General features: G+C 37.0%; 1 protein-coding gene across 1 annotated transcript; it reads left to right on the forward strand.

The window, feature by feature from the left end:
• Nucleotides 1-11,480: 11,480 nt before the first annotated feature.
• On the forward strand, nucleotides 11,481-22,463 carry LOC120524457 (olfactomedin-4-like). The gene is made up of 6 exons (XM_039746310.1): nucleotides 11,481-11,534; nucleotides 14,743-14,808; nucleotides 17,028-17,180; nucleotides 19,135-19,347; nucleotides 21,266-21,413; nucleotides 21,670-22,463. Exons 1-6 carry the CDS (start codon nucleotides 11,481-11,483, stop codon nucleotides 22,461-22,463), a joined length of 1,428 nt encoding a protein of 475 aa, XP_039602244.1.
• Nucleotides 22,464-27,112: the final 4,649 nt, after the last annotated feature.

The following is a 27,112-nucleotide window of genomic DNA, read 5'->3' on the forward strand; positions in this document are numbered from 1 at the left end:
TTGGTGATCTGTTTTTCTGTGTTAACCTCATATTTTTCATACTTCTTCTCAAACTAAGGTGGTGCGAGGGTAAAATGAATCGGGATGCGCTGATCAATGTAATCGGTGTACCAGGAAATCATGCATTGACAAAAGCTCCCTTTTCTTGTAATGCAAAGTGTGATTAAATGCATTATTTTTCAACGTTATGGAGCACATGCATCGAAGCTTCTCAGCTGTGCTTGTGCTAAGAAAAGGAAAGATTTTAAAAATAGCGTAACACGATTGTCAATGTGACCTTTTGTAAGTAGTGCCTGGAGGATTCAGTGTGTTGAAACTCTAGAGACAGCGTGTGTATTAACTTGAGGTAAATGGGAGGGGAGATGATGACGTGACTCCCCACCGCCTTAACTGTCAATCCCCACAAACACAGTCTCTCGGAATTTGCATAAGCACACCCCTTCACCTACAATTTTAACTTAGTTACAAAGTGATCAAAACTCTCGTTTATATCCTGCGTCCTCTCATTAAACTTGTATCCCGCATTACCTGTGGGCATGTGAAATGCCAGCGGTAGCCTGTCTTTGAACTTAATTTAAAGTTTAGGTTTACACCTTGCTTTCTTTCCGAGGTAGCAGCACTCATGAATATGGTAGTATATGTCACTCGCTCGCTTCTTATTGTTTCGCTGCCTTCTCAATTATATAATGCATGTTTTCTTAAGCGCTTTTTGTAGGTCTTCCTGGTTTTCTACGCACTGCGTTGACAGTCAGTTCACGTGATTACGTGGGAGGCGTGATGATGTCACACGAAACTCCGCCCCCTACGTCTTTGCAGCTCTACTCCATTACAGTTAATGGAGAAAAATACCTTCCATTTATGACCATTAGGCGTAGAATTTCGAAATGAAACCTGTCCAACTTTTGTAAGTAAGCTGTAAGGAATAAGCCTGCCAAATTTCAGCCTTCTACCTACACGGGAAGTTGGAGAATTAGTGATGAGTGATGAGTGAGTGAGTGAGTGAGTGAGGGCTTTGCCTTTTATTAGTATAGATGTAGTTTAAAATGGAAAACGCATACGTTTGAAAATAAATTGTAATTTTTCAATTAAGATACATTTCTATTAAATAATTAAAAGGCATATATAAGTTTTCAATTTTTTTTCGGTGACACAAGGTCCTGGTTTGGTACACATCCTTGTGAGACCTTCTGGTGTATCATTTTAACAAGGGGCTTCCAAGCTTCATATAGCTTAAGGCCTCACCAAGTCTAAATCCAGCACTGGGTAAATAATGATGTCATAAATTTCAAGTAACTCATTTAATTTTTTGCTGGTCATATTGCTGCCAGGTATCATGAGAGAGTATGGTTATGAAAATGAATAATCTTTAGCCTGTTGATTTCTAACTACACTTACATTGGGCACACTTGGCCATGCATAACCATCATGGGTGCAGATTTTCAGTTGTAGGCAGTCTCAGAATTAGTTGTTATTTTACTCTTTAAGTATATAATGAAAATGTATTTAATTATACAGCATGATCATCTATGCCTGCTTTTAAAAGGCCCTAGCAGTACAGAAATTAGTGCAGATGTGGCTTGTCTTTAAGATCACAGATTGCAGATTGCATTCTGTCTCTTCACTCTCAGGCAGATCCTTCATTCAGTTTATTTAAAGTGGCTCATTTGTGATGAGCAAACACATGTGTTAATTATAGCATCTAATTAATACTTTGTCATTTGCACCTGTATCTGATCATCAAAAATTATCCGCCTTGTAAGAACTGTTTAACACAGGGGGTGTAACTTAAACCAAATCAAGTAAAAAACAGCAAGAATGGTTAAAAGAAATTTGATTGAATGGATTTTGTAGAAGCACAAATCAGCAGCTGATTGTCAGACTGGCTGCAGTCAATAAAACACTCCAGTACACAGTTTTAGAACATTCAGATGAAGATTTTTTTTTTAATTTCTTTGATTTTCTCCTGCTCTTTAGGTTCTTGTGTAATTTAGTAAAGCTCGGCATGACTACTGTATACAAAGAGGGTGACAGTAAGCTGATCCATTTGATTACTCATCTTCTGAAATCACCAAAGGTTAATGAGTGTTATACTTTACTAAAAAGTATAGAAAACTGAGTGCTTGTCATTTTGGAGCCAGAAAAGCTAACTATAAAAAGATCCAAACCTCTCCACTCTGACCCCACTTAGCACTCAGACTTGCAAGATCTTTGTTACATTGTTGATGCTTGAAAAAGGCAGAAATATTTACTTTAAATGTGAGATTTATTGTCTTCAGTTAACTAGATCACCCGCTCTGGAATGAAATAGTTTTAAACCTGTTTTCATTTAGGTCTTTACTTAAAAGCTTGGTTGGTTAAGTACTGCTAAGTAATTCTCTCACCATCATCATCATCATTTTGGGCAATAGGCTTAACTGGGCTGATCAAACCACTATCTCCCCAGTCCCTTCAGTCGAAGATATAACCTGTCCAACATGTCTAGAGTGTCTAATGATAAATTTTAAGTAATTTTTTTGCTGGTCGTATTGTTGCCAGGCATCATGAGTGTCTTTCGTGACTAAAGTCAATGGTGATGTCATAAATTTCCACTAATCTTTTGGTAGGTGTATTGTTTTCAAACACAGTGTCTTTCATAGTAGGGAAGCATTTTTTTCCTGGCATTGCTTGGGCCCCAGTATGATACTGGGTCTTTATGAATCGTGCGAAGAACCCCTCACACCTGCAGGCAATTGTAGAAATTTACTGATATACTGGAAAATCAAGGGAACGTATGAACAAAGTCGACATCTTGTAAAAATGATATCTTCAATTTTCTTGGGTTAAGATCAACTAAAACTCTCCAGAATTTCTTGTCTCTGCTTAAATGTGATCACAACCATTGAACTACATTAAATTTCACATAAAATGTTATAACTGCCCCAAATCAGATAAGCTGAAGCTACTGTGAGTGAACCAATCATAAGTGAGAGTCACATGATGGAGTATAAAAGACTACTAGCTGGCCCAGTCTATGATAAATGTTGGACTACTGGTCCACAGTTTAAATCTAAGTGCAAAGTGACATCTAATTGTAATGGATTCCACAGAGTGTAACCGCAGTCTGCAACATCCACAAAGTCGCTCATGATACATTTATTTGTGGGTGCCATTCTTGATACACAAAATCCAAGGATTTTGTTTTGTGTGTTAATAAAAGCATTTAATTTTTCATCCCAATAGATGGCGTATGTAACCATCACAAAAACCTAATAAAGGAAATTAAAAAGACTAGTAGAGGAACGGCTAATCTCATTGGGGCCCATTGACTGTCACACAAAGGGGGGAAGTACCTGAATGTATGATTAAGGGGGGTCTCAAATGCAGGTCTTGGGAGGCCTGTGTGCCTTCTTCATAGTTGTTAATGAAATTTGTTATTTATTTATATAATTTATTCACTTCTCTACATTAATGAATGACAATCACCATAATTTTTTGATGGACTTGATTTAGGATTAGTACTCCCCTTGTCATTATTATTAATATTGTATAATTGTTATTTTTAAATTTGACTTTAAGAAGTTATAGTGTCATTCTGTATGTTGCATCAATTGAATTCTCAACAGCAATGCAAATGTTTGCAATGTGTTATCTGTTGAAATAAAAAATACAACCCATTTTTTTTTACTCAACTCAGCAAATACAGACCGGCCTGCCTGTCTATTCAACACCAAATCTCTGTAACGCTCTGCTCTTTATCTCACTTAAACTTACCTAGTCAGTATATAACCTTGAGGTGATGATCAATGACCAGCTGTTCTTTACTGACCACACTGCAATTGTCTCTCATTCATGCATCTTCACTCTGTAATGAAAAGATGCAGCACAACATCGCTTCAGGCATTGGTCTTGTCAGGTCTTGACTGGTGGATGCACTACCAAGTCACTGCAGATGATTCAGAATGCAATGACATGTCTTGTTTTCAACAAGCCAAGGATGTGTGAATGAACTTTCCTGTCACTCCACTGGCTCCTGGTATCAGCAGGCATTAAGTTCAGACCCTTGAAACCTGCCTACGGAGCAGTCAATTGATCAACGCCATTCAGGTCTGCTAATGAATGGTGTCTGGTGATACCACCTCTATGTGGCATCAAATCTCATTCCAGACTCTTTTCTAGTGTAGCCCCTAGCAGATCAAATGAGCGGTCCACCTCTATCCAGACTACTAACACCGTCACTGTGTTCATGACGTCTTTGAAGACTCTTTTATTCTGTATATTTATCTACTTAATTTATAATGGTTTGATGTGGCACTCTTTGTAGTTAGTCTTGTTTTGTTTAGTTTTGTTCTGAAATCCTCACTTGTCATGGTCATTTACAAACTTGTCTTGCAACATTTATTTCAAACCTGTTCCCACACTGGAAACCTCTTTTGTAAGTTGCTTTGGATAAAAGCGTCTGCTAAGTGAATAAATGTGTATTGCTGTTTATTGCTAAGGTGCCAAAATGGAAGTAAAATGTAGACAAGACTTAAAGATAGGCTTTCGAAAACTGTGAAACAAATTTATAGTAACACATGTGAATCTTTTACATGGAAGAAAATGATGCTGATTTAGAACTTTTGGTATGATATGGGCATTTATTTCAAAGCTGTTCCCACACTGGAAACCTCTTTTTTAAGTTGCTTTGGATAAAAGCATCTGCTAAGTGAATACATGTAAATGTAAATTATTAAATGCCATCCATCCATCCATCCTTTTCTGCTTATCCGAGATCGGGTCGCGGGGGCAGCAGCTTGAGCAGAGATGCCCAGACTTCCCTCTCCCTGGCCACTTCTGCTAGCTCTTCCAGGAGAATCTCAAGGCGTTCCCAAGCCAGCCGAGAGACATAGTCTCTCCAGCTTGTCCTGGGTCTTTTCCGGGGCCTCCTCCCGGTTAGACATGCCTGTAACACCTCACCAGGGAGGCGTCCAGGAGGCATCCTGATCAGATGCCCGAGCCCTCTCATCTGACTCTTCTCGATGCGGAGGAGCAGCGGCTCTATTCTGAGTCCCTCTCGGATGACTGAGCTTCTCACCCTATCTTTAAGGGAAAGCCCAGACGCCATACGGAGGAAACCCATTTCAGCCGCTTGCATTCGCGATCTCGTTCTTTCGGTCACTACCCATAGCTCATGACCATAGGTGAGGGTAGAAACGTAGATCGACCATTAATTGAGAGCTTTGCCTTGCTGCTGAGCTCCTTTTTCACCATGACAGACCGATGCAGAGCCCGCATCACTGCGGATGCTGCACCGATCCGCTTGTCGATCTCACGCTTATTCTTCCCTCACTCGTGAACAAGATCCCGAGATACTTGAACTCCTCCACTTGGGGCAGGATCTCACTCCCAACTCTGAGAGGGCATTCCACCATTTTTCGGCTGAGGACTATTGTCTCGGATTTGGAGGTGCTGATTCCGATCCCATCCACTTCACACTTAGCTGCGAACCGTTCCAGAGAGAGCTGAAGATCACGGCCTGATGAAGCAAACAGGACAACATCATCTGCAAAAAGCAGTGACCCAATCCTGAGTCCACCAAACCGGATGCCCTCAATGCCCTGGCTGCACCTAGAAATTCTGTCCATAAAAGTTCTAAACAGAATCGGTGGCAAAGGGCAGCCCTGGTAGAGTCCAGCTCTTACTGGAAATGGGTTCGACTCACTGCCGGCAATGCGGACCAAACTCTGACACCGATCGTACAGGGACCGGACATCCCTTACTAGGGAGTTCGATACCCCATACTCTCGGAGTACCCCCCACAGGATTCCCTGAGGGACACGGTCGAACGCCTTTTCCAAGTCCATAAAACACATGTAGACTGGTTGGGCAAACTCCCATGCACCCTCCAGGATTCTGCTAAGGGTGTAGAGCTGGTCCACTGTTCCACAAAAATTATTAAATGTATTACAAAATACATTCCAATAGATGGTGCATCACAAATTTTAATGCTAAATATGCCCAACAGAGAGTAACTACTGGACAGACATAAACTGACTTATATTATATGCATGCTTAGCTTGATAACTTTTACAAATAAATTTGTTTGCTTGTTTAGTTTGCTTACCGACATGACAAATTCAATGAAAGTTTGCCAGATGTTTAGATAATGAAGCTATTCCATCTGAGCTAAAGAATACTTTAGACCAGTTACCATCGTCCACTTTGCGGTTGTGTTCATGTAAGTATTTCCACCAGCAAAAATGTATGCCCTGGAAAAATAGCAAGGGAATAACAGAAGTCAGGCATTATTCAACTTTGTGGATCAGTAAAAGATGCAGTAACATATCTCTTTGCATTCTTTTTTGCTTCACTTTTCTATATGTGGGTTTTTCTGTTTTTCATCATTTGTTTTGTTTATGAGTTGCATACATTTTTCAGGATTTAAGGATACTGTGCAAATAATACTTTGTCTTCAAAAGAGTAGCCATACAACAAATACAAAACTTGCTCAATGCCAGTCACCCATTCTATTTCCTTTAGACAAACATAGGCGGTTGTGGACAGTTCTGTTCATATTCACAGTACTTTAGGTTTCTTCATCCTGTGAATTAGGAATGCAATGTGTGAACACTACTGGTCATGGAAATGACTAGGTGATGGTGATATAGTAAATGTGAATGAGCAAACTGGAAAAATGCCCCTTGATGGCATTGGTGGTTTTCTAGGTTCACATAGGAAAGCTTATGGTTTTGTTGCCTTCCACTGGACATTCATTTTTCACGCCACAATGTAAACATATGGCATTTATGACTGTATGTTTATATGGCTGTTTTTTTTACATATTTTCTATAATGAAATGGAATTTTATCTAAAACTGTGCCCTGTCTTACCTGCAGTACTGTAAAAGTTTACACACAAAATGAGATGCAAGAATTGCCCAAGATTCTAAAGGGCCTAGTGGTTAGACAAGGCCAATGAAAGCACATGGGTGTCTTCCTTACACACCAAGTACAGAAAATTCTACAATCATCACAACCACAACAAATCAAATTTTCCCAGTAAATGAAAGGGTAATTCACGAAAAAGAAAAACACTCCTATTTCTTTGACAAATAATTGTCGGGGCACTCCTTTCTGTGACATTAAATGCTGCCATCATTGTCTTTTATGCAACAAAAGCTTCTTTAGGACTGTAGGATATGAGTTATAAGAAGAGCTCAAAGAGCTGTATCTTTACACTTTAAACAAATGGACATAAAGAGAAAGAAGTGAATAGCTGCCGGCCAGCCATTAAATTAAAATATTTTTCCACTAGGACATGGAGTACAGGCAAAAGCTGGACAAGGGAAACATTTGTTAGACAGGCGAACTGTAGATTGATGGAACAAAATAGCAAGTCATATAGTCAAGAAAAATACTTAGGGCTTCAAAAGTTATTAATATTTTGAAAATGTTACATGAACAGAAAATGGCAAGCCATTTTGAGATAAGCACCCCATTCTTGTGAAAGTGGTTAAACTGCCCTGTTTCACTAAATTGTCTAGCATATTATTATAGAGGCAAACTAGTTAATTTTTTTTTAATGGTCACTGTTCTAATGCATTCCCAATGAACAGAAAGCTCAGATAACAATACACATATCTCATTGTGCCATGTATACTTTAGTCTATTCATTGTAAAAGCACTGCCTTTAAAAATAAAAGCAAGCTGAGACTGTAAGAATGTGGCAGAGGTATTAAATATCTTTCAATTAAATTTAAAGAAAGAAGAACACGTTTTATAGTCTGTATGAATCTATACATAAGTACAGGGAGAAAAAAACAAGAACTCGTATTACAGAAATAGTGGTATGGGGCTTAGGGCAAAAATTTCCTACTAAGTCAGTTTGAAACTGAAACTATCAAGCACTGTGGCACTCCTGAGTTTTGTCCAAATGCCACTCTTTCATATTTTTCATATTTATTAATCTGTCTTTAACACTTTTCTATTGAAAAACTTAGAAAGACAGCCAAGATTCAGATTCTTCTGGTTGTGCGCTTTTAAAAAGCAAAGCATTTAAGTACACAGTACTTATAAAAAGTACTCACCCCCTTGAAAGATTTCACATTTTGTTATTGAACCTTGAATCACAGTGGATTAAATTTGGCTTTTCTAACATTGATCAACAGAAAAAGACTATTTCCTGTCAAAGTGAAAACGGACCTCTGCAAATTGATCTAAATAAATTAAAAACATAAAACACAACATATTTGATCATCAAATTGATAATCATCAGTGGGGCAGTCAATTGGCATTAGAGATCATATAAATAGTAAAATGAACATCACCTGTGAGTAGTCAAGTGATTTCAATTGGTTGTAGTATAAACTCCCTTGTATATTTAAAGGCCAGTGTGTGGTGAGTCTGTATCGTGACCTAACCTACATATTGAGGACAAAAAAGAACACTCCAAGCAACACCATGAAAAGATGATTGAAAAACACAAGTCAGTGGAAGGAGACAAGAAATTCTCCAAGTCACTGAATAGCCCTTGGAGTCCAGTTAAATCATTAATTAAGAAATATAAAGAGTACAGCACAGCTGCAATTCTGTAAAGAGTGGGCCATCCAAAAAACTGAGTAATCATACAAGAAGAGGGCTAGTGAGGAAGGCCAATAAGAGACCTATGAGAACTGAAGGAGTTACAGGGACCTTAGCAGAGACTGTGCAGACAACAACAGTAGCAAGGATGCTTCATCGGTTGCTGCTTTATGGGAGAACGGCAAAGAAGAAACACATGTGCTGTTTTGACTAGAGTTTGTCATAAGGCACATGGGAGACTCTGAAGTCAGCTGGAAGAAGGTTCTATGGTCTGCTGAGACCTAAATTGAGCTTTTTGGCACTCTGCTTGAGACGTATGAGGGAAGAGAGCAAAATGAAGAAAGCAAAATACAGTCAAATGCTGGAGGAAAACCTGGTGTAGTTTGCAAGAAACCTGCACCTTTGGAGAAGATTTGTTTTCCATTAAGGCAAGACCTCAAGTGTAAAGCCAATGCAGTGCAGGAATGAGTTAAAACAACAATATTAATATCCTGGAGTGGCCAAGTCAGATTAATAATTTGGGTTATTAAAAAAGGTCATTTACATGCAACCTGACAGATCTTTAGCTGTGTTGCAAAAAAGAAATGGTAAAAAGTGTTGCATTTAGATGCGCAAAGCTGAGACAGACCTATGCACACAGACTGAAGGATGTCACAGCTGCCAAAGGTTCATCTACTAAATACTGGCTTGAAGGAACTGAATACTTAGGCAATAAATGATTTAATGTTTTATATTTGTAATTAACTTAGATTACTTTGCAGAGTTCTATTTTCACTTTGTTTCATTGATCAGTGTCAAAAAAGCAAAATTAAATCTACTGCAATTCAGAGTTGTAGAACAATAAAATGTGAAACTATTCAAGGGGAAGAACACTTTGATAAGCTCTGTAGGTTATTTTTTATTTTCTTATCAGAATGTTCTCAAGTTCTGGTTAATACCTTAAAGAATCTGAGTGAGAGCCAGACTGGCTGAAATAAGGTTCCTATATAGAGATTCTAGGCTCAATCTCTGGGTTAGGGTGAACAGCTCAGCAATGCAGAAGAACCTTGGACTAGAGCTGTTACTTATCCAGACTGAAGGGACCAATTTGAAGTGGATGCTGCTTATGCAACAATTTTCAAAAGGTTCCCACAGTTTTTATTTCCAGCCCATTTATGTGAGGTAGCTTCCTTAGATGTCACAACATTATAAACCCTTAGTTTGGTGGTGTGGTACCTCTGCTACAGTTGACTGTACTGTCAATGTTCAAATTGCTTCTACGTTTTGAACATGACTGCTCATTTATCAGTTTGCAGAAAAGAAAAGCAAAGGACTGAATTGTTATTATTTGATAAGAAGGTTTTACATAAAGTTTTAAATAAGATCAAATTCAAACGTATGCACACCGTATGAGAACAATGTTTGCTAGCTGTAGTGTATATGAGTGGTTTTAGATGTTCAAGCCATACAACAGTGACAAATGTAGTTGATCTCATTGTAATAGGAATACTAGGAATGGTTGTTAATATACATGAGATTACAATTTGAAAAAATTCATAAGAGGTCGTGAAAAGTCTGGAAATTCTGTTGTAGAAGATGAATAAGTTGTTTGGATTAGGATGGCCTGGTCTGTTCAGCAATGGATGTTACGACCACAAATGATTTTTGGAAAACTGATTGAAGGTGAGGTAAAGCATTTTCTGACTTTGCTACTTATTGATTTTTGACCTATTGCAATGTATTAAAAAATCAATTTAGAACTGTCATAACAGTATGTTGTTAAACCTTTGAGAAGAAGTATAAAGTTGCTTGATTATTTACATAATACTCTTTAAAAAGTTTATCATGACTGTAAAAGAGAGGCAAAGGTAGAAAATGTTTTGGCGGGTCCACCCTATATATTGTACAGTAGACAACAAAACTTTAACGACAATTCCGCAGAGTAATCATTATAGACTGAGTCTCCAACAAAAGAAAGACTGAAAACAAAGGTTATGAGGGTGGTTAAATAGCCCCAAAATAAGGAAGAGGTGGGATAATGAGGTAATTGCTGGAAATGAGGTCATCATGGGCATATTGAGGAACCGAAAGAGGAAGATTAGATCTGGCTATTCTCTTTAGAGGATCTGAAAAAGGGGGGAGACGAAGTGTTAGTCCACTCATTTAGCCCCTGACCCGATGATTTAATCTTAGTCAGACCCTCGAGCTGCCTCTCAAATGCATGTGTGTGACATGGTAAATGCAGAAATAGCTTTTGACCTAATTTCATACAGTTATTGTATTAATAACATGCAAGTTAAAAGTGTTTAAAAGATAATTTTATAAAATGTGGAGGTGTTACACTGGTTCTATGTTTTAGTGTCTTGAGTTCAGGTCCAAGTCTAGTCACTGTCTGTGTGTAGTTTTTCTGGGTGTTTTAGTTTTTCTCCCCCATGAGAAAGACAAGTGTGTCAGGTTATCTTGTAACTCTAATCTTACCCTACATGAGGGATTATGAATGTATGTTCTGCAATGGACTGACATCCAGTCTGAATGCGTAGAAGTATGTTAAAACCTTTTCCAGGGAGGACTGTTGATTGCCATTACTGGCACACAATCCAAGAGATTGGATTTTAGTTCTAACACTATTCCTGCCTGATCTTGGCTTATTATAGTTTCTACACCTTCCTCATAGAAAATATCCTTTATAAGTTGGGTGAATGTGTTTACCCTATGGTGGGTTGGCAAGAAACTGTCTGTGCCTTGCACTCGATGGTATCGGTATATATATATATACATGTGTTCATTAGTTTACATATGCTGGCAGAATTTGTATGATGTGTACCATACTTTAAAGAAAAGATGACTGATCAAACAAAAGACATTTCATTTACTTTTAATGGAAAATAAGCAGTGCCATTTGTTTGCAGAGAAGTCTATATCTCAGCCAAAGCAGCTTGTGGGTTTTTCTTGGCAACTCAACAAATGATCCTGGCAGTTGTCGCTGAAATCTCAGTTGGTCTGCCTGACCGTGGCCTGGTAAGAACAGAACAACTTACTTTCCAGTTTTTTTTATCAAAGTTTGAACAATACTGAGAGGCATTTTCAGATCTCTGGATATCTTTTTAAATCCTTTTTCTGAATTAAAACAATTCAACAACCTTTTTTTCACAAGTCCTTTGACAGTTGTTTTGATTTCCCCATGGCTTGGTATCCAGCAAAGTCAGTGCAGCTCTGCTTGAATTTTAATTGACTATTACGCACAGACACTGATTACAATGCATGAGGTTATGGGTGTGACACTCTCCCTTAATTTGAACCTGTGTGTGTGTCAACTTGTGTGTATATCATCATCCGCAACATTCAATGGTTCGTAAACTTTTGATCAGGCCCATTTGAGCGATTTCATTTATCATTATGATTTAATAAAGGCACACACAATTATGTGATAATAAATTGCCACACCTGGACACAATCCATTAATAAAAAGAAAGTTTCTGCATGATACTTACACTTTCCAAACAATGGCCAATATTAATATAAAAAAATATAAATATAATACAAAAAATGTCCCCTGCCAGCATCATCACTGTTTCTTTGGCAGTGATCCCATGACTTCTAAGCCCTCAATTAGAGCATCCAACTAACTTGGGAGTCAAAATGCTGTTCTCGCTTGGTTCCTCTTTCAACCCATTGCTGTTTTGTCTGAAATACTGAAAGAAATGTACTGATTAAAAATAAAGCAGATATTGCACACTGCACCTCTGTGAGACCCACATCTATTTTATCATGTTCAATTTCTAAAATGTATTTATTTTGTGAAGATAAATGTCATTTTTTCCCCCAAAGAGCTTTTTATCTTCTAGGTAAATCAGGCACCAATGAATTCCCCTTTTATCTTAATATGCCATTGTGGAGGATTTGGATGTTGATCCCTTATTAGTGTGGGAAGCAACTGAACATCAATAACTGCCACCTACACACAATAAATATTATTCTGTAGTTAGTTGTCTCTAGCAGTGAATAGCACAATTCTTTTAATGTGTAAAGTCAGTGTTGTGGCTGGAAATCAGCAGGCACATGACTGACTGCAGAATTATGAAGACATTGAGAACTTGTTCATGCTGGCATCTCTCATAACTGAATATGGAAGTTTCAATTGTGGTCACAAAGTATAAGACTAAGGCTTATTAAGGATGATAGTCTGTTTTATCTTGGGTTACATAGAGTAGGAATAAAGCTTATTAAGAATGACAGCCATTGCAGATGAAGGTGTCTACAGTTAAGATATAAAGTTTTAAAATATCTGTCCATAAATAATTAAAATTTTACCCTGCTGTTTTCATAGTAGCTTTATGAAAGCAGTATAAGGAAGACTTTGAAAGTGAAATATAGCTAATGAACGTGGAACATGAAGCAGACTTGGAAATAATAGAAATGACAATGACCAAGATAATGCATGGAGTTTCATAGAGAGAGAAGAAGATGAATGCTGAGTTAAGAGGGAGATATGGTGTGGAGAAACTAAATAAGGTGGTTTGGGTATGTGATGTGAAAGGCAGAGGATGTTACGGTGAAAAGCTGCATTGTGTTGGAGGTTAAGACGATATAGTCTCGCAGGGCCATATCGGATTCTCAAACGAAAATATACATCAGGGGACATCCCATTAAAAATGTAATGTGGACAGCTGCAAAATCCTATGCTGCAAAGGCTACACCCATAGGGCTTCTTTCTAAAATACCTGCCCCCAATTTCTCTAGTCTTTGCATTTTAAATCACCGTTGGGGTTTCAGGGATAGAGAGCAAAAGATACTGAACAAAACACCTAACACGGAGAGAACATAAAAAGATAAAATTGCTGTTATCCTTTCAGGAACAGAGTAGCACAAGGTAACTTAAGCGTAATAGTTCTCTGTGACAATAGTAATATACAACAACATACTCACACGTAGACCACCGCAGCTGCTGGTCTCCACGCGTTTCAGAAGTGCTTCTGTCTGCATTGATATCTTTCTGTCATTTTAACAATTGCATAACTCCATGAAATTACAACAGCAAATAGAGTTTAGATAAGCATTGTGGATATGCAATGTATTAAAATGCTGCAACTAGGCTATTTTGTCATGGCATGTTTGCATTTCCAATTAGAGAGTAGTGTTAATTTTTTTCTTAGTTATTTGTTTAGTTGTGTAGTCAGAATGTGGATTTTGTGCAGCCCCATCTATGTATCTACTGGTGTTGTTAGGCAGATTTGTTGATTCATGTGTTTCTGAAATCTGCATCTCTTGTGACTCTTCATTAACAGTTCTCTGAATGGCAGAGCTTTTGATGGAGTGTGAGGCGTTGTTTACTTTGAATGCACATTTTGCAGTAATATTTTCATTAATATAGCTACCAATTCCTTCAAGCTTACATCGACTCCTACACTGTTGTCAGAATGCTGAACAATAGAGAGCACACACAGCACTTTCGACAACATATCGTTCATATTGATGCCATCGAATGCTAGTGTATGATCTAATGCTACAGAAAGGTTTTCTCCCTTGCATCAGGTTATGTTTATTTTTAACATGTGCAATGTTCTCTCTTATGCCCATGATCATTGGTTCAGCTGAAGCTGGATTGAACCTTTATCTATATTATTTTATTGGGCTTGTGCACTGACTGCATCACATTGCCTGACAAGGGCATAAATTATAGTTTTCTTTTTCCAAGGTTGTCAAGAATTTAATTTATTATTTTACAGTGCTAAAACTAATAATAATTATCATTACAGAGATGCAAAAACAGATACCAAAGCATCTGTCTGCATTATTATATTACTATACAAAGTTAATATGTACTTTGTATGGGGAAAAAAATATTTTATTAATGTTTTAAGTTAAACATTTATGCATTACCCATATGGAACATTGTAAAAACAATTTAATCAACAAGTTAGTTATTATTTTTAATTTATTATCACATTAAAGTTTATTATGACATAATATATCTTAAATTTGATTGGTCAAAAAAGTTTCCTTTTAAATGAATGGTATAAAACATTTGCTGTAATGTATGACAGTGCATGAAGACTGAATAAATTGGAAAACATGTTTTTGGTACTTTATCTTCTCCTGTGGCTTCATAAACAAGGCCTCCAGGCACAACAAGTAACGTATTGATTTTTTTTTAATAAAACTGGTAAATTATGTCTTGTATTAGATCATTACATGAAAATGTAAATTATTTTACTCTTTCTTTCAGACTACCATTCCCAGTGCTGAGAAGTCATCCATTCCTGGTGTTAATGGATATGATAATCGACCTGTGGTATGATATGCAAACACACGGGCACAAACACTATATTTGTATTTATGACTTTGTGGTTTAGAAATACTTTACCTTACAGTATATATAAGCCCTGCTTATCCTGGCTTTAAAAAGTAATGTCAATGACATTTCAAATTGAGAAACACACAAGGAGATATTGATATAATTGACCCAGAACAGATGCAGATAATGTTCTGACAATGTCTTACAAATATAAATTATATATATATGATATATCTGTATATATCTTTCTTTTTTCTCTGATATCATAAACACTTGCCTTTTCTTTGATTATTAGGTCTGCATGATTTCATATTAATATCTTTTCTGGTTATATGTCATTGTTAGCCTCGCAGTTAGGAGACCCCGGTTCACTTCCCAGGTCCTCCCTGCGTGGAGTTTGCATGTTCTCCCCGTGTCTGCGTGGGTTTCCTCCCACAGTCCAAAGACATGCAGGTTAGGTGGATTGGTGATTCTAAATTGTCCCTAGTGTGTGCTTGGTGTGTTTGTGTGTGTCCTGCGGTGGGTTGGCACCCTGCCCGGGATTAGTTCCTGCCTTGTGCCCTGTGTTGGCTGGGACTGGCTCTAGCAGACCCCTGTGACCCTGTGTTCGGATTCAGCGGGTTGGAAAATGGATGGATGGATGTCATTATTAAAGTTTGCACTTAATTTGTGTAAATTACTACTTTAACCTGTGACTACTTTAACCTGTCAATTTATCTTCTCCTTAAATTACAGTATGGTGCTGTGTGTTTGAAATTATCAAATGAAGGGATAACACTTTGTTTGAATAAATGAAAATTTGCACACATAAAATTAAATTCAAAGTGTTAGATAAAGTGGTGTCATTCTAAAATATTCTCGAAGAATGCTAGTGTTTGTGTAGAAATTAATTGGGCTTTATGATGTCTAGCTGTGCCCTCTCCAAAGCTATAACTTCCTTTTGTCCTTCATTGCCAAGGCAGGTTCTTCTCCAACTCTGCCCTAAACTGTATAGGGCATTAAACCTGTATTAACTATTCAAAACAGAAAATGAATGATTACATGCCTTTGTGTCTGAGTGGCATTGTAGCATGTTGGTTAATACTACCCCACAAGTCTAGGAATTGTTTGATTATTGATATTATTATTATTTTTTCTGAGGTGTTAGCCTCTTTCAAGATGTTAGGTTAGAGAAATGGAAAACTCTATCACTGGGATGGTGGCTGGAAAATCTAGTGATACCATTCAAACTTAAACACACATCAGGCTCCAAAGAAGTATACTTAACAACTATACTGTCAGAATCCAATGAACATTGATGAGTTTAATGCTTCTGTTTGAGAAACAATGGAAGCCAGCAGTTTAAATAATGTGTTTGTATGAATTTGTAGGTAGTGGCCCCTTTGTCACTTATTGGTGACTGCAAGGTCAGTAAATTCTATGTGGGAAAGCAATTGTTTTGATTATGACTTTTGTTCTCTCTCTGTATTTTCAGTTCTTGCTGTTTATAACAATTACATACCATTGTAAAAAAAAAACACTGCTTCTTCCGTTGTCTGTTATGTCACGGCTAGAGCGTTATTGCTTATAATGTACTCACCCTTCTTCTGATGCCCATGTGGATACAAAAATTCTATTAGTTTTTGATCATGTTTGCCTACTGGAAGCAGATAACAGATTTTATCCTATATAGAAAAACACCAATAAATGGGCTGAAAGGCAGCTAGAACAGGTAATAAAAATATTCAGCTTTAACTAATAAAAGCAGCAGCAAAGTTGTGACGGGAGAAAGTCAGTAAGCCCAACATAGTTAATCAGTCTCTATTCATGTAATTAATCATTTTCGTTGAATTGGTAGAAAACTAAATAAAGGACTAATTTATCTTTCTTTGGCAATGGGCTTCCTGGATTTAGATCCTAATCTTGAGTACTCTCTATGTAGATGTTTCATGTTCTGAATGTGCCTGTGTGAATTTACTCCAGATATTCAGTTTCATCATGAAGCCCAATAACATAGTTGCTCATTTAATCTGAGACAGGCTTCAATAGTGTGTGTGCTTCAATATGGGTGTTTCTGCTGGTGTAAATGTACCAATCAATGTCCTGTTCAGTCCTGGTTCTTGCTAGGATTTACAAAGCTGAAGTAGAATAAGTGGATTCGAAAAATAGAGAGAACAACATACTCTTTGTATATTGCTTGTTCAACTTTGAATTTTTCTCCATATTTCTCTGAGCAGTTAGTTGCTAATGTAAGTGGGATGGTGGATGCTGATGGAGTCTGTCAATGTGTAGTTTATCTCCCTGATGCCTCGTTCCCTGCAGACAGAGTGGAGCATCTTGAAATATGGATATTATCCATATTTACCGATTTACAAAAGGAAACTAACAAGGTAACTTTATGAAATCAATCTGCCAATCAATCAATGAATAAGCTTAGAGGAAAGATGAACAAATGTATCAAATGTGAAGGATCATTTGGTGGGAACGAAAAGAAAAACTAATAACTTTTATGAAGACACTTGGATGTATAATTAATCAACAGGAAATGTTTTTGCTGATACTTTTTTTTTTTATAATACTGTATATATTATAGCATAATAGCAAAGAGCCAGTGTCCCTGGTGGTATTATACTGGAGGTATAACAGAGACCATTTCCTCCCTGTTAACTGAGGACATGATATTATTTAAAAATAAAACTTACATTGTTATGTTTATTGAAGGCTCATAAAGCAGGAACAGCACAATAGGTTAAATAGTACACAGCCTGGCCACTTTCCTTTCTTTCAATGTACTATACCAACACTGGACAAAGACAATAAGATATGAAATGTATGGAGGGATGAAAACATTGAAAACAGAAATTCAAAAATCTGAGATTGTCCTGTGTTTGTGTTAGATAGATAGATAGATAGATAGATAGATAGATAGATAGATAGATAGATAGATAGATAGATAGATAGATAGATAGATAGACAATATGACATATGTAGGGATCACCTTCCTGGCTCTGACGAGGTAAGCAATACCACCCCAGAAATAGAGGGGGCACTGATGATAACCTTATCTTCAATTTCCTTGACCACAGCCAATATAAAAGCACCCAAGAAGATAACTAACCCCGCCAACTGCCAGAAAAACCCTGTCCCTTCCAGTCCAGTAATCCAGTGGACATAGCACCTACTGCTAACCTTAACCAGCAATTTAGACTACTTACATTTTTTGTTTCTACTGTTAATGTCTGTCTATTCAGTTTGCAGTTAAACAGGGCTATCAGATGTGGTACTCCAACCTTTTTTGGCTTCTTCCAATAAATATATATGTAGAAACTCTTATTTACTTTTATTTTATTACTGAAAGTTGTTTACTGTATTTGATAATGCTTACACTTTATAGCCATAACAGAGACTGGGAAGATGAAGAAAACTTGTAGGTACTGTAGATCATTCCAGAGTCTGGGGTTCCTACAGCTAAAATGTCTCATACATTAGTATTTTATCCTTCAAATGTTGAAATCTCAAAGTAGTCCTGCAGTACCAACACTAATATTTTCTGTAAGGTAAGGTAAAGATGGGGACTGAACCAATGGTAGCTTTATATATAAGAAGGAGAATTTTAAAATCCTGTCAAAACTAAAATTAAAATTTAAAGAACTGCTGTTATATGGTTACACTTCTCAGTTTTAATTAAGATGCATATGTTTTGACTCTGTGATCCGTGCTGCTGTGATTTGAATGACCTGTAAAGTTGTAGAATATGTTTTCCACAGCCTGATCAAAAAGCCTTAAACAATTGGTTTTATGCAGATAAACCAGCTTTTCAAGATCCTGCAGTGTACGAACCATCACTTTGTAATATTTGGAACATGAAATCTATTAATAATGATGCTTTAAAGGAGATCTGCATGCTATCTGGCAAATCTGTGGGTAAACTGAAGAGGTGTTACATGGTAGTGCTGCCTTCCATCCAGAGCCTATTATCTGGTCTACTCACTCTCAAGGAACCAATTTACAGATCGAAAAGAGAATGTCTGATATTTGTTAAGAAGCTGGAATACCCAAAGACAACATTCATGTTTGACTACTGGTTAAGAAAAAAAAAATGAAATACTTAAACGCCACAAACTTTAAAAAACAAGTGAATGAAATTCAATTGTTCTATTAATATTAGCTAAATGACAAAGCAATTAGATTGAAAATCTGTAGTTATCCCTCCAGGATCTCAGTTTGACAGCCTGTTGTATACAGTATGAAGAATACTGATTTTTAATAAAAACCATATGCATTTGAAGAACTTTTTCATTTAAATATTTTCCTATATAATTTTATGTTACTGCTTTATGTAAGATCCAGGAGTACAGCAGCAAAATAATACTTTATGAAGATCAACTAGCAAACCTCACTGTGCAGGTGGAGAACTTGGAAATCAGTGGAATGTCTTTCAACGAATTAGAGTTTGAATTAGTGAAGAATGAAATAAAAGAGATGGAGGTTCTGATCACACAGCTCAAGGATTCTTTGAATGGAAGCAACATTATCATTGACAACCTTTTTCTTGAGGTAAGAATGAATTAATATTCATGTCGCCACTTGAAAACTATATTAAATTAACCTATACAACAATATATAAGAAAATTACTTGTGACAGGGTTTGACTGAATGTCATCTCATGTCACTATTCCACAAGTACCAGAAAACTACATAAGCTTTATTGCTTTTTTATTAACATTTATAGAGTAACCTTTGAAAAGATGTTTTATTTGATAAATGGTATGTGATATTGCAGTTACTAAATGATTTCAGCCAGTCATCATACAGATGAGAAGCCTGTTCTTTAAACATTATTGCTCTACATGTTGTTTTTAGACAGCCATTTTACTCATTTGAATTTGTTTTGTTTTGTGTAATACTTGCATTGTAAAGTAGGGTGTAGATGCCAGAGGCACTTACAAGTTATCTCAAAATCCAAAAAGAAGCCAAAATAACCAAACCTAATAGTTTATTCTAATAAAAATGAAGGAAGGAGGTGCAAACAGAGTAAAAAAACAAGAAGAAAGGAAAACAAATACTCTGAGGCCTTTATGGAATTATATTTAGGAATACAGGTTTGAAGCCCCTCTCTGTATGCCTACTTACCCAACCAAATACTCTCAATCTCCTGTTTGAAAGTCTCCTACATGTCCTTGTCTCCCAGTATGGCCATCCTACCATCCTACCTCCTGCCAGATAAGCTTTTACCAACTCCTCCACTCATGACTCCAAACTCCATATACTGACAGTCAAATAGGCCTTTAAAACTATCTATCTATCTTAAACCCTGGTCCATTTTCACGTCCATGTTTCACAATGGCATTATGATGGCCTGGGGCTGTACTTCTAGAGTTCCTTCTAGCATTCTCAGATGTCTATGTGCCTTTCCAGCAGCATGGAAGGATACTGGTCATGCCCAGACAGCATGTCTTCAACAGTATACTAGAAACAAACTACTGTTCAAGGTCTATATAGCACTCTGTAGTTGCTTGTGGGACTCAATTTACTGATCAGAGTCTCAAGGTTTTATGTAACCCAGTTTTTTACAGACCACCCTCTCTGCTGGCCATTAAAGGAGATACTACTTTTGATTGCTTTGCAAGGGTAAGAATTGAACTTGATTAAACACTAAATACAAGCTTTTAACTGAGAATGTTTAACAAGACCTAGAACATTTCAAGCAAAGTTTGATAAACTGGAAGAGATTACTTAGTCCACCGTGCTCATTTAGTTAGCTAATAGGCAAATTATTCCAGTATGTTACCCAGACACTTTAAAAGTGATCAAGGTTTCATTCTTTTTTTAGTGTAGCCGCTGAAGTGTAAGGTAAGATAAAGCACAGGTAAAACGCGTGCCGAAAGAAATCTCTCAGTCCAAAAGTTTGTTTTAAAAATTATTTAGTTAAAGTTAAAGGCAAATAATCCACACAAGAATAAAGGAAAAAATAGTTATGTAGAATAAAAGGCAAAAAGAAGGAAAAATGTATCTTCTATAAACTTAGCTTTTCTTGAGAAACTTTAGTTATTTCTGTACTTCAAGGTTCTCAATTTCTTCTTCTGTATGCCTTAAGCGTACGGTACAGTACTTACTGTAAATAGGCACTGTTTTAGAGCTGTTTCACACTCAAAAGGGCCATAGGCCCACAGGCATGGTTTAAAACCTTATGCCTTCTATGCCTTACACATGGCAAGGCTGGTCACTAACTGAAGAATAATAATAATGTTTACTCAAAGCTGTTAGAAATGGCAAGAATATACCAATACAATTCTACTTATGGGGTTTAAAGGAACCTCCCATAGATTATGCATTGTCATCTAGTAAAATATTCAAGAATCTTATAGAACTAGGAAAATGGCTCTGACAATTACATAATTATGTAGTTTGTGTTAGATTCACGTAATTTTATGTGAAAAAAATGAATATTTATTGGCTGTTTTCTTGAATGCAGATTCAGAATCTATCAGCTGCAGTAGGTGAACTGGAAACCCTTGATAAAAACAATGTACTTGTTATTCGTCGTGAAGTCTCTGCTTTACGGAAACAGTTAAAGGAATGTGAAGAGGCCAAGAATCAAACTAGCTCTCCAATTATTCCTGGTATTTATTTTCTCTATATCTGTTGTGTTAGCCCTTGAGGGAACTGATTTTGTATAAAGCTAAGTAAAAAAAATGAATGTAGCAAAAGAGTATACAAGTAACATGCTGAGAAAATGAAGATATTGATAATTAATGAAAATTTTATAGTTTTTACAATCCTTATAAAAGATAAGCCAGGTATTGTACTTTGTATAAAAATTAAAGAGGAAAGCTCAGTTATCAGCTTTTTAATTATGTATTTGTTTCTTCAAAACAGGAAGTTGTAATCATGGAACTCTTTTAAATATGAGTGAGCCATTTATAGTGCAGCTGAACTGGAAAGGTTTTTCATACAAAGGAGGAGCCTGGGGAAAAGACCCAGAACCAGCAACGTCCAACAGGGAACTATATTGGCAAGTGCCCTTAACAAATGACTTTAGATATATGCAACAATACAGATATTACAATTCTTATGATGACTTAAGACTTTACAGAAATCCACATGATGGATGGACATCATATTATGGACAAGGCAGTGGTATGGTAGTTTATAAAGAAAAGCTGTATTACAACTGTCAAGATTCAAACCAGATCTGCAGAGTTTCCGTGAATACAGGCAATTTTGAGATGAGAAAATCTCTTCCCAATGCTACTTTTAATAACATGTTCTCCTATGCAGGTACTCCCTGGCAAGATATTGATATTGCAGTTGATGAAAGTGGGTTGTGGGCAATTTATGCCACTGAAGAAAGTACAGGAAATATTGTCATAAGCAAACTGAATGAAACAACACTTGATGTTGAAGACACTTGGGTGACAAGGATGTACAGACGTGCTGTTAGTAACGCATTCATTGTATGTGGTGTTCTGTACACAACAAGAAGCATCAACTACAGACAAGAAGAAGTATTTTATATGTATGACACCAGAACCGATCAAGACACCACTATTAGCATACCATTCGGTAAAATAAATGAATACTTGCATGGGGTCAACTATAATCCAAAAGACCATAAACTCTATGTCTATAATAATGGCTATCTTCTGACATATGATCTTTATTTTTATTAACAAACCAATAATTCATGAATCCGACTGTAAAATAGTCAAACATAATTCAATTTAGGTATAAAACATAAAATATGGAAATGAAAATGGAACATTATTTGTTAATTATTAAGCCTTATTTGTCTTGGTCAGAGTGAAAAGGTAGTCATAAACAACCATTAGTGTGATTGAATTGCAGGATTATGATCCCACATTCACTGACACTTACATTAGAACAGTTAAAAATAAAATTGGGAGTGGTCTCCCCTAGTCTTTCACGTATACTGTGATAAGGGGATGGATTTTTGAGGAGTAAACCGCAAGACAATGATTATATTTTTATATTACGTGCATTAAAGAACCACCAACAACAAATCAAATCAGATTAATAATATATTGAACAATTATTATAAATGTAAAGTTGAATAAATGCATGAATAAAAAAGTACCACTTGCGGTTAGTGATAATAGCCCAAAAGTTGATAGAAATCTACATTTTAGGGCAGAGTGATGGCTCTGAGGCTAAGGATCTGGAAGGTTGTTGGTTCAAATCCCCATCACTTCCAAAAGAGATCCTACTCTGTTGGGCCCTTGAGCAAGACCCTTAACCTGTAACTGCTGTACAATGGCTGACCCTATGATCTGACCCCAAGGGGTATGTGAAAATCTGGATGCATTTCACTGCGTGTTGATCTTGATAAAACTTGTATGCAAAATTTGGTTGACCTAAGTGAAAGCGTACTCAGGTTGTCATGTTTACACACAGACATTAATTCCAAAAATTTCAGACTCAGGGAAATCTAAAACATCGAGATTCATCAAAATCTCAAGGTTGAATTTTTTCCTTTACCATTTTGTATTTTCTGCGTTGCTGCCATTTTGGATGGCTATTGTCACGCTGTGACAGTGGTTGCTATGAAGCATGTTTCCAGAAGTGACCCAAATGACAATGATGCCGCAAGGCAATGATAAACACCGAATTAGACACATCATCATCTGAGAAAACAAACTTTCTGTCTATAGATTCGACTTTTGTTTCTACATTACTTAGTATGATTTCTTGAATTTGACAGACTTTTGGTTTTGGCTTTGGCATTGTTTGAAGTTACCTCTCTTAGTTATTCCCATGAACTCTGGTAGACATTCCATGTACAAGGCTTAACAGCATGTTTTACTACTGTGCCAGCTCTACAGGAAGTATTGCAACTATAAAGTGAGGTCTAGTTCCTGTAAGGCAGCTTTGATTTAATCAATTTGTATGACAAAAGAGTTGTTTGTTAATATATTTTCAATGAAGTGGATGGCATGGTGAACTAGTGCCTAGTGCTTCTGCCACACAGCTCTGTCAGAATGGATTCAAATTTTGGCCATGTATCTTAAAGCTTTTTAATTAAAAATTAAGAAAAATTATAACATATTAGACATAGAATTTGTGTTTCTTTTAAGTTATAGCACAATCATGTACAATCACGCCTGCTCTGAATGGATGAATGGCAGCTTGGACACCTCTAATGTTTCAAAGATTACATTGCCCACAATCATTATAAAGCCCAAGCTGATGGAACTGCAGAAGAGCTAGCAGACCTTTTATGGACAACCAAAGAGTAAGAAGGCTCCCACTTTGAAGATAGTACAGGAGGTTGTGATAGGTACCAGTCCCAGATAAGAACTGAGCCCTACAAAGTAGACATACATCTACTCTGAAAAATTCAGATAGTGATCTTCTCTGATGGTAATATGGCACTGACACATTACAGGAATTTTGCAAAAGATGTTGGGATTTCACAAGAGGACAACTAGGAAATTGTCGATCATTTCAGCTCAACATCAAAGACAAGATTTTTTTAAGAATGATGCTGAAAAATGTATCTCCTCAAGAATTTGTGTATTAGCACAATAGTAAACAAGGAAAGAATACCAAAGGTCCAAGGTTGCTTGGAACACACGGTCTTTCAGTCAACCGATCACAGTGGCAGATGAAAACACAATAGGGAGGATTGTGATGAACTCATAAAGCTCCATACTCAAAGAAGTAATGAAAGTAGCTTTGGTTGGGTATCACACCCATCACAGAATCAGGAACCTTATCTTTGAATACTATAGCTGTTGCCTTGACGAAAATAACATTAGAATAATCAGCCTGGAGAATAAAAGGTACCATACAGCAAATAGATTCCAGATAGTACAGAGACCCTTATATCTGGAGTATGGATGTGGTTAAAGACATACAAATTTTAATCTCTAGTGTATTTGGCTGGTTCTGTTTGTCCTTTAGATTATGAATGATTTATTTTAGCCTTCTCGGTGTGTACAGGGTGCTGCTTTCACTCATTACTAACCCCGACTCAACCACAACAACAGCATTCATTTATATAGATCAATTTTAATTGCACCACTACTACCATGACTACTGCTACTACTACTAATATTATTAATAATAATAAAAAATACAACTACTACTACTAATGAAGATACTAATATGAAATTCAACTACCACTACTATTACTATTACTACTAATAATAATAAAGTATAAAACACTGCTATTGTTACCCCTGCAACATTCATAGTCAGAGAGCTGCTGTTCTTCCATCCAGCCAGTGTCTAGAAACTATGATAAAGAATAGAGACAGCACACGCATTGAGCTGGCATCAACTTCACACGGGAGGATTTATTCTTCCTCTCTTTGCTGTACTCTGCTTTATGCTGCTTGCGCAAGGAGCGCCCATCTAACGACTTGGAGATGGAATAGATCTTAGCTCATTTAAACCATGGTGAAATCAAAAGAAATCCTTAAAATAAATAAACAGGTTGAATGGGGTGCTTCTTTTCTCTCTGTCTTGTTTTAACCTTTAAAGTCTCTTTTACTCTGTCATCCTTTTCTTATTTCTGAGTTTATTTCTTTTTTCAACTTTCTACACTATTACTAAAAATAATATAATAAAATCTACTAATGCTGCTCAACATGACTACTGCTACTACTACTATTAAGAATAATAAAAAATATAACTACTACTACTAATAAAGATACTGTGAACTTGGCCCGGACACAGACAGGCGGACATCTTGTTAAAACACCACCACACGTTTATTAAACACAATATTTACAATAATATGGTCACAAAGACCCCAGTCCAATGGTCACACAGACTTTAGTCACGTGCACACACCCCAAACAGTCACAATCCTGGCCACAATGCCTTGTCTTCGGGCCGCCTCCACAGCTCCTCTTGCCTCGTCCTTCTTCCACCGACTCTAGCCTCAAATGAATGGAGACGGCCCCTTTTATAGAGGACCCGGATGAGCCCCAGGTGTTCCCGGCAATCTTCTTCTGGCCACGCCCCAGCGTGGCGGAAGTGTCGGCTGTCCTCCCGGCTGCTCTCCGGGCGCCGTCATAAATCTTCCCCTCAGCACTTCCTGGTGTGGCGGAAGTGCTGGGGCAACAAGTCTCCAAGACATCGGGGTGCCTCCTGGTGGTGACCACGGGCCCCTACAGGGAAAGGCTTCCATGCCCTTGACCCGTGGCCCCAAAGCAACCCGAAGGCAAACCCCACGTGATCCAGGCAGGGCTCTGACCCTCTTCCGGTCCCTCCTGGCGTCCCGGCCGGGTCATGGCCCCTGGCATCCCTGACAATACTAATATGAAATGCAACTACCACTACTATTACTATTACTACTACTACTAATAATAATAATGTATAAAATATTGCCATTACTAAAAATAATGTAATACACGCTACTAGCACGCTGCTGAACATGCTTAATAAACTTACTTAAGGTTGCAAATACTGGGTCAAAATTAAGCTGAAAATTTTGAGATTTAAAAAATGAACATGTGAATTTATCACCTTACCCTTATACTGTACAGTAAATATATCTAAATTTTGTGTTCCAATGACATCAGATAGCAATAAGGCATTAACTAAATCAGTAATGTTTAAAATGAATCAAAAGCTGAATTTAATCTGAGCTAATTGTTCTTTTTATTTGTCAAAGTTGCTTGTGTGGTGCTAGTAAGGAAGAGAGCCTGACATCTTCTAAATACAACACTCTGCACACTTCATATGTCAACTAACTTTAGGAGCTTTTAACGACATGTATAAGTTCTGAGGTGCTAATAAATAAATAATTCCCCACCTTGTGTCAGCTAGGCACTTTAACATCAGATATTATCTGTTAAACACTAGGTGTCAAAACTGTTAAACATGGTGCTATTGTTACTCTATTGTTACTCCATTAAACTACTAGTTTTAGAGTAGTAACAGCTGATGTAATATTATCTAGCTTACTGAAAGTTATGCATATTTAGATTTCTAAAAACACCTGAAACTACTGCAGCATGAGCTACTTCTTCATGCTTTATGCTTTTGCACTCTTGACTTGGAAAATTATCGCAATAGGAGACTGTCAATGATAATAATTTAACAATTCATGAAAACCTCAATAGAGTCAAGCTGCATACCTCCAAGGCTCCACTCTATTGTGGAGGTTGTTGCACTGCGTTAAATGCCAGCGATGATCCACAATACACCTGGCAACACTATGGTTAAGATTAGGGTTGTGGAAGGAGTTATCTGACTCAAGTCAGGTAATCCAAGTGACAGAAACGTGCAATCCAATTGGCTGTCCAGCACAGTTCTTAGATCATAGAGGTCAGTGAACCCCCAATAGGTC

The sequence above is a fragment of the Polypterus senegalus genome, chromosome 2 (genome assembly GCF_016835505.1).
Source record: "Polypterus senegalus isolate Bchr_013 chromosome 2, ASM1683550v1, whole genome shotgun sequence".
NCBI lineage: Eukaryota > Metazoa > Chordata > Cladistia > Polypteriformes > Polypteridae > Polypterus > Polypterus senegalus.

What these genes read in the sequence shown, in the direction of transcription:
- LOC120524457 (XM_039746310.1), top strand. Translation starts at nt 11,481, where the DNA reads ATGATCCTGGCAGTTGTCGCTGAAATCTCAGTTGGTCTGCCTGACCGT. An exon ending in GTCTGCCTGACCGTGGCCTG is followed by an intron (nt 11,535 to 14,742) that starts GTAAGAACAGAA and finishes TCTTTCTTTCAG; the next exon opens with ACTACCATTCCCAGTGCTGA. An exon ending in GATATGATAATCGACCTGTG is followed by an intron (nt 14,809 to 17,027) that starts GTATGATATGCA and finishes TTCTCTGAGCAG; the next exon opens with TTAGTTGCTAATGTAAGTGG.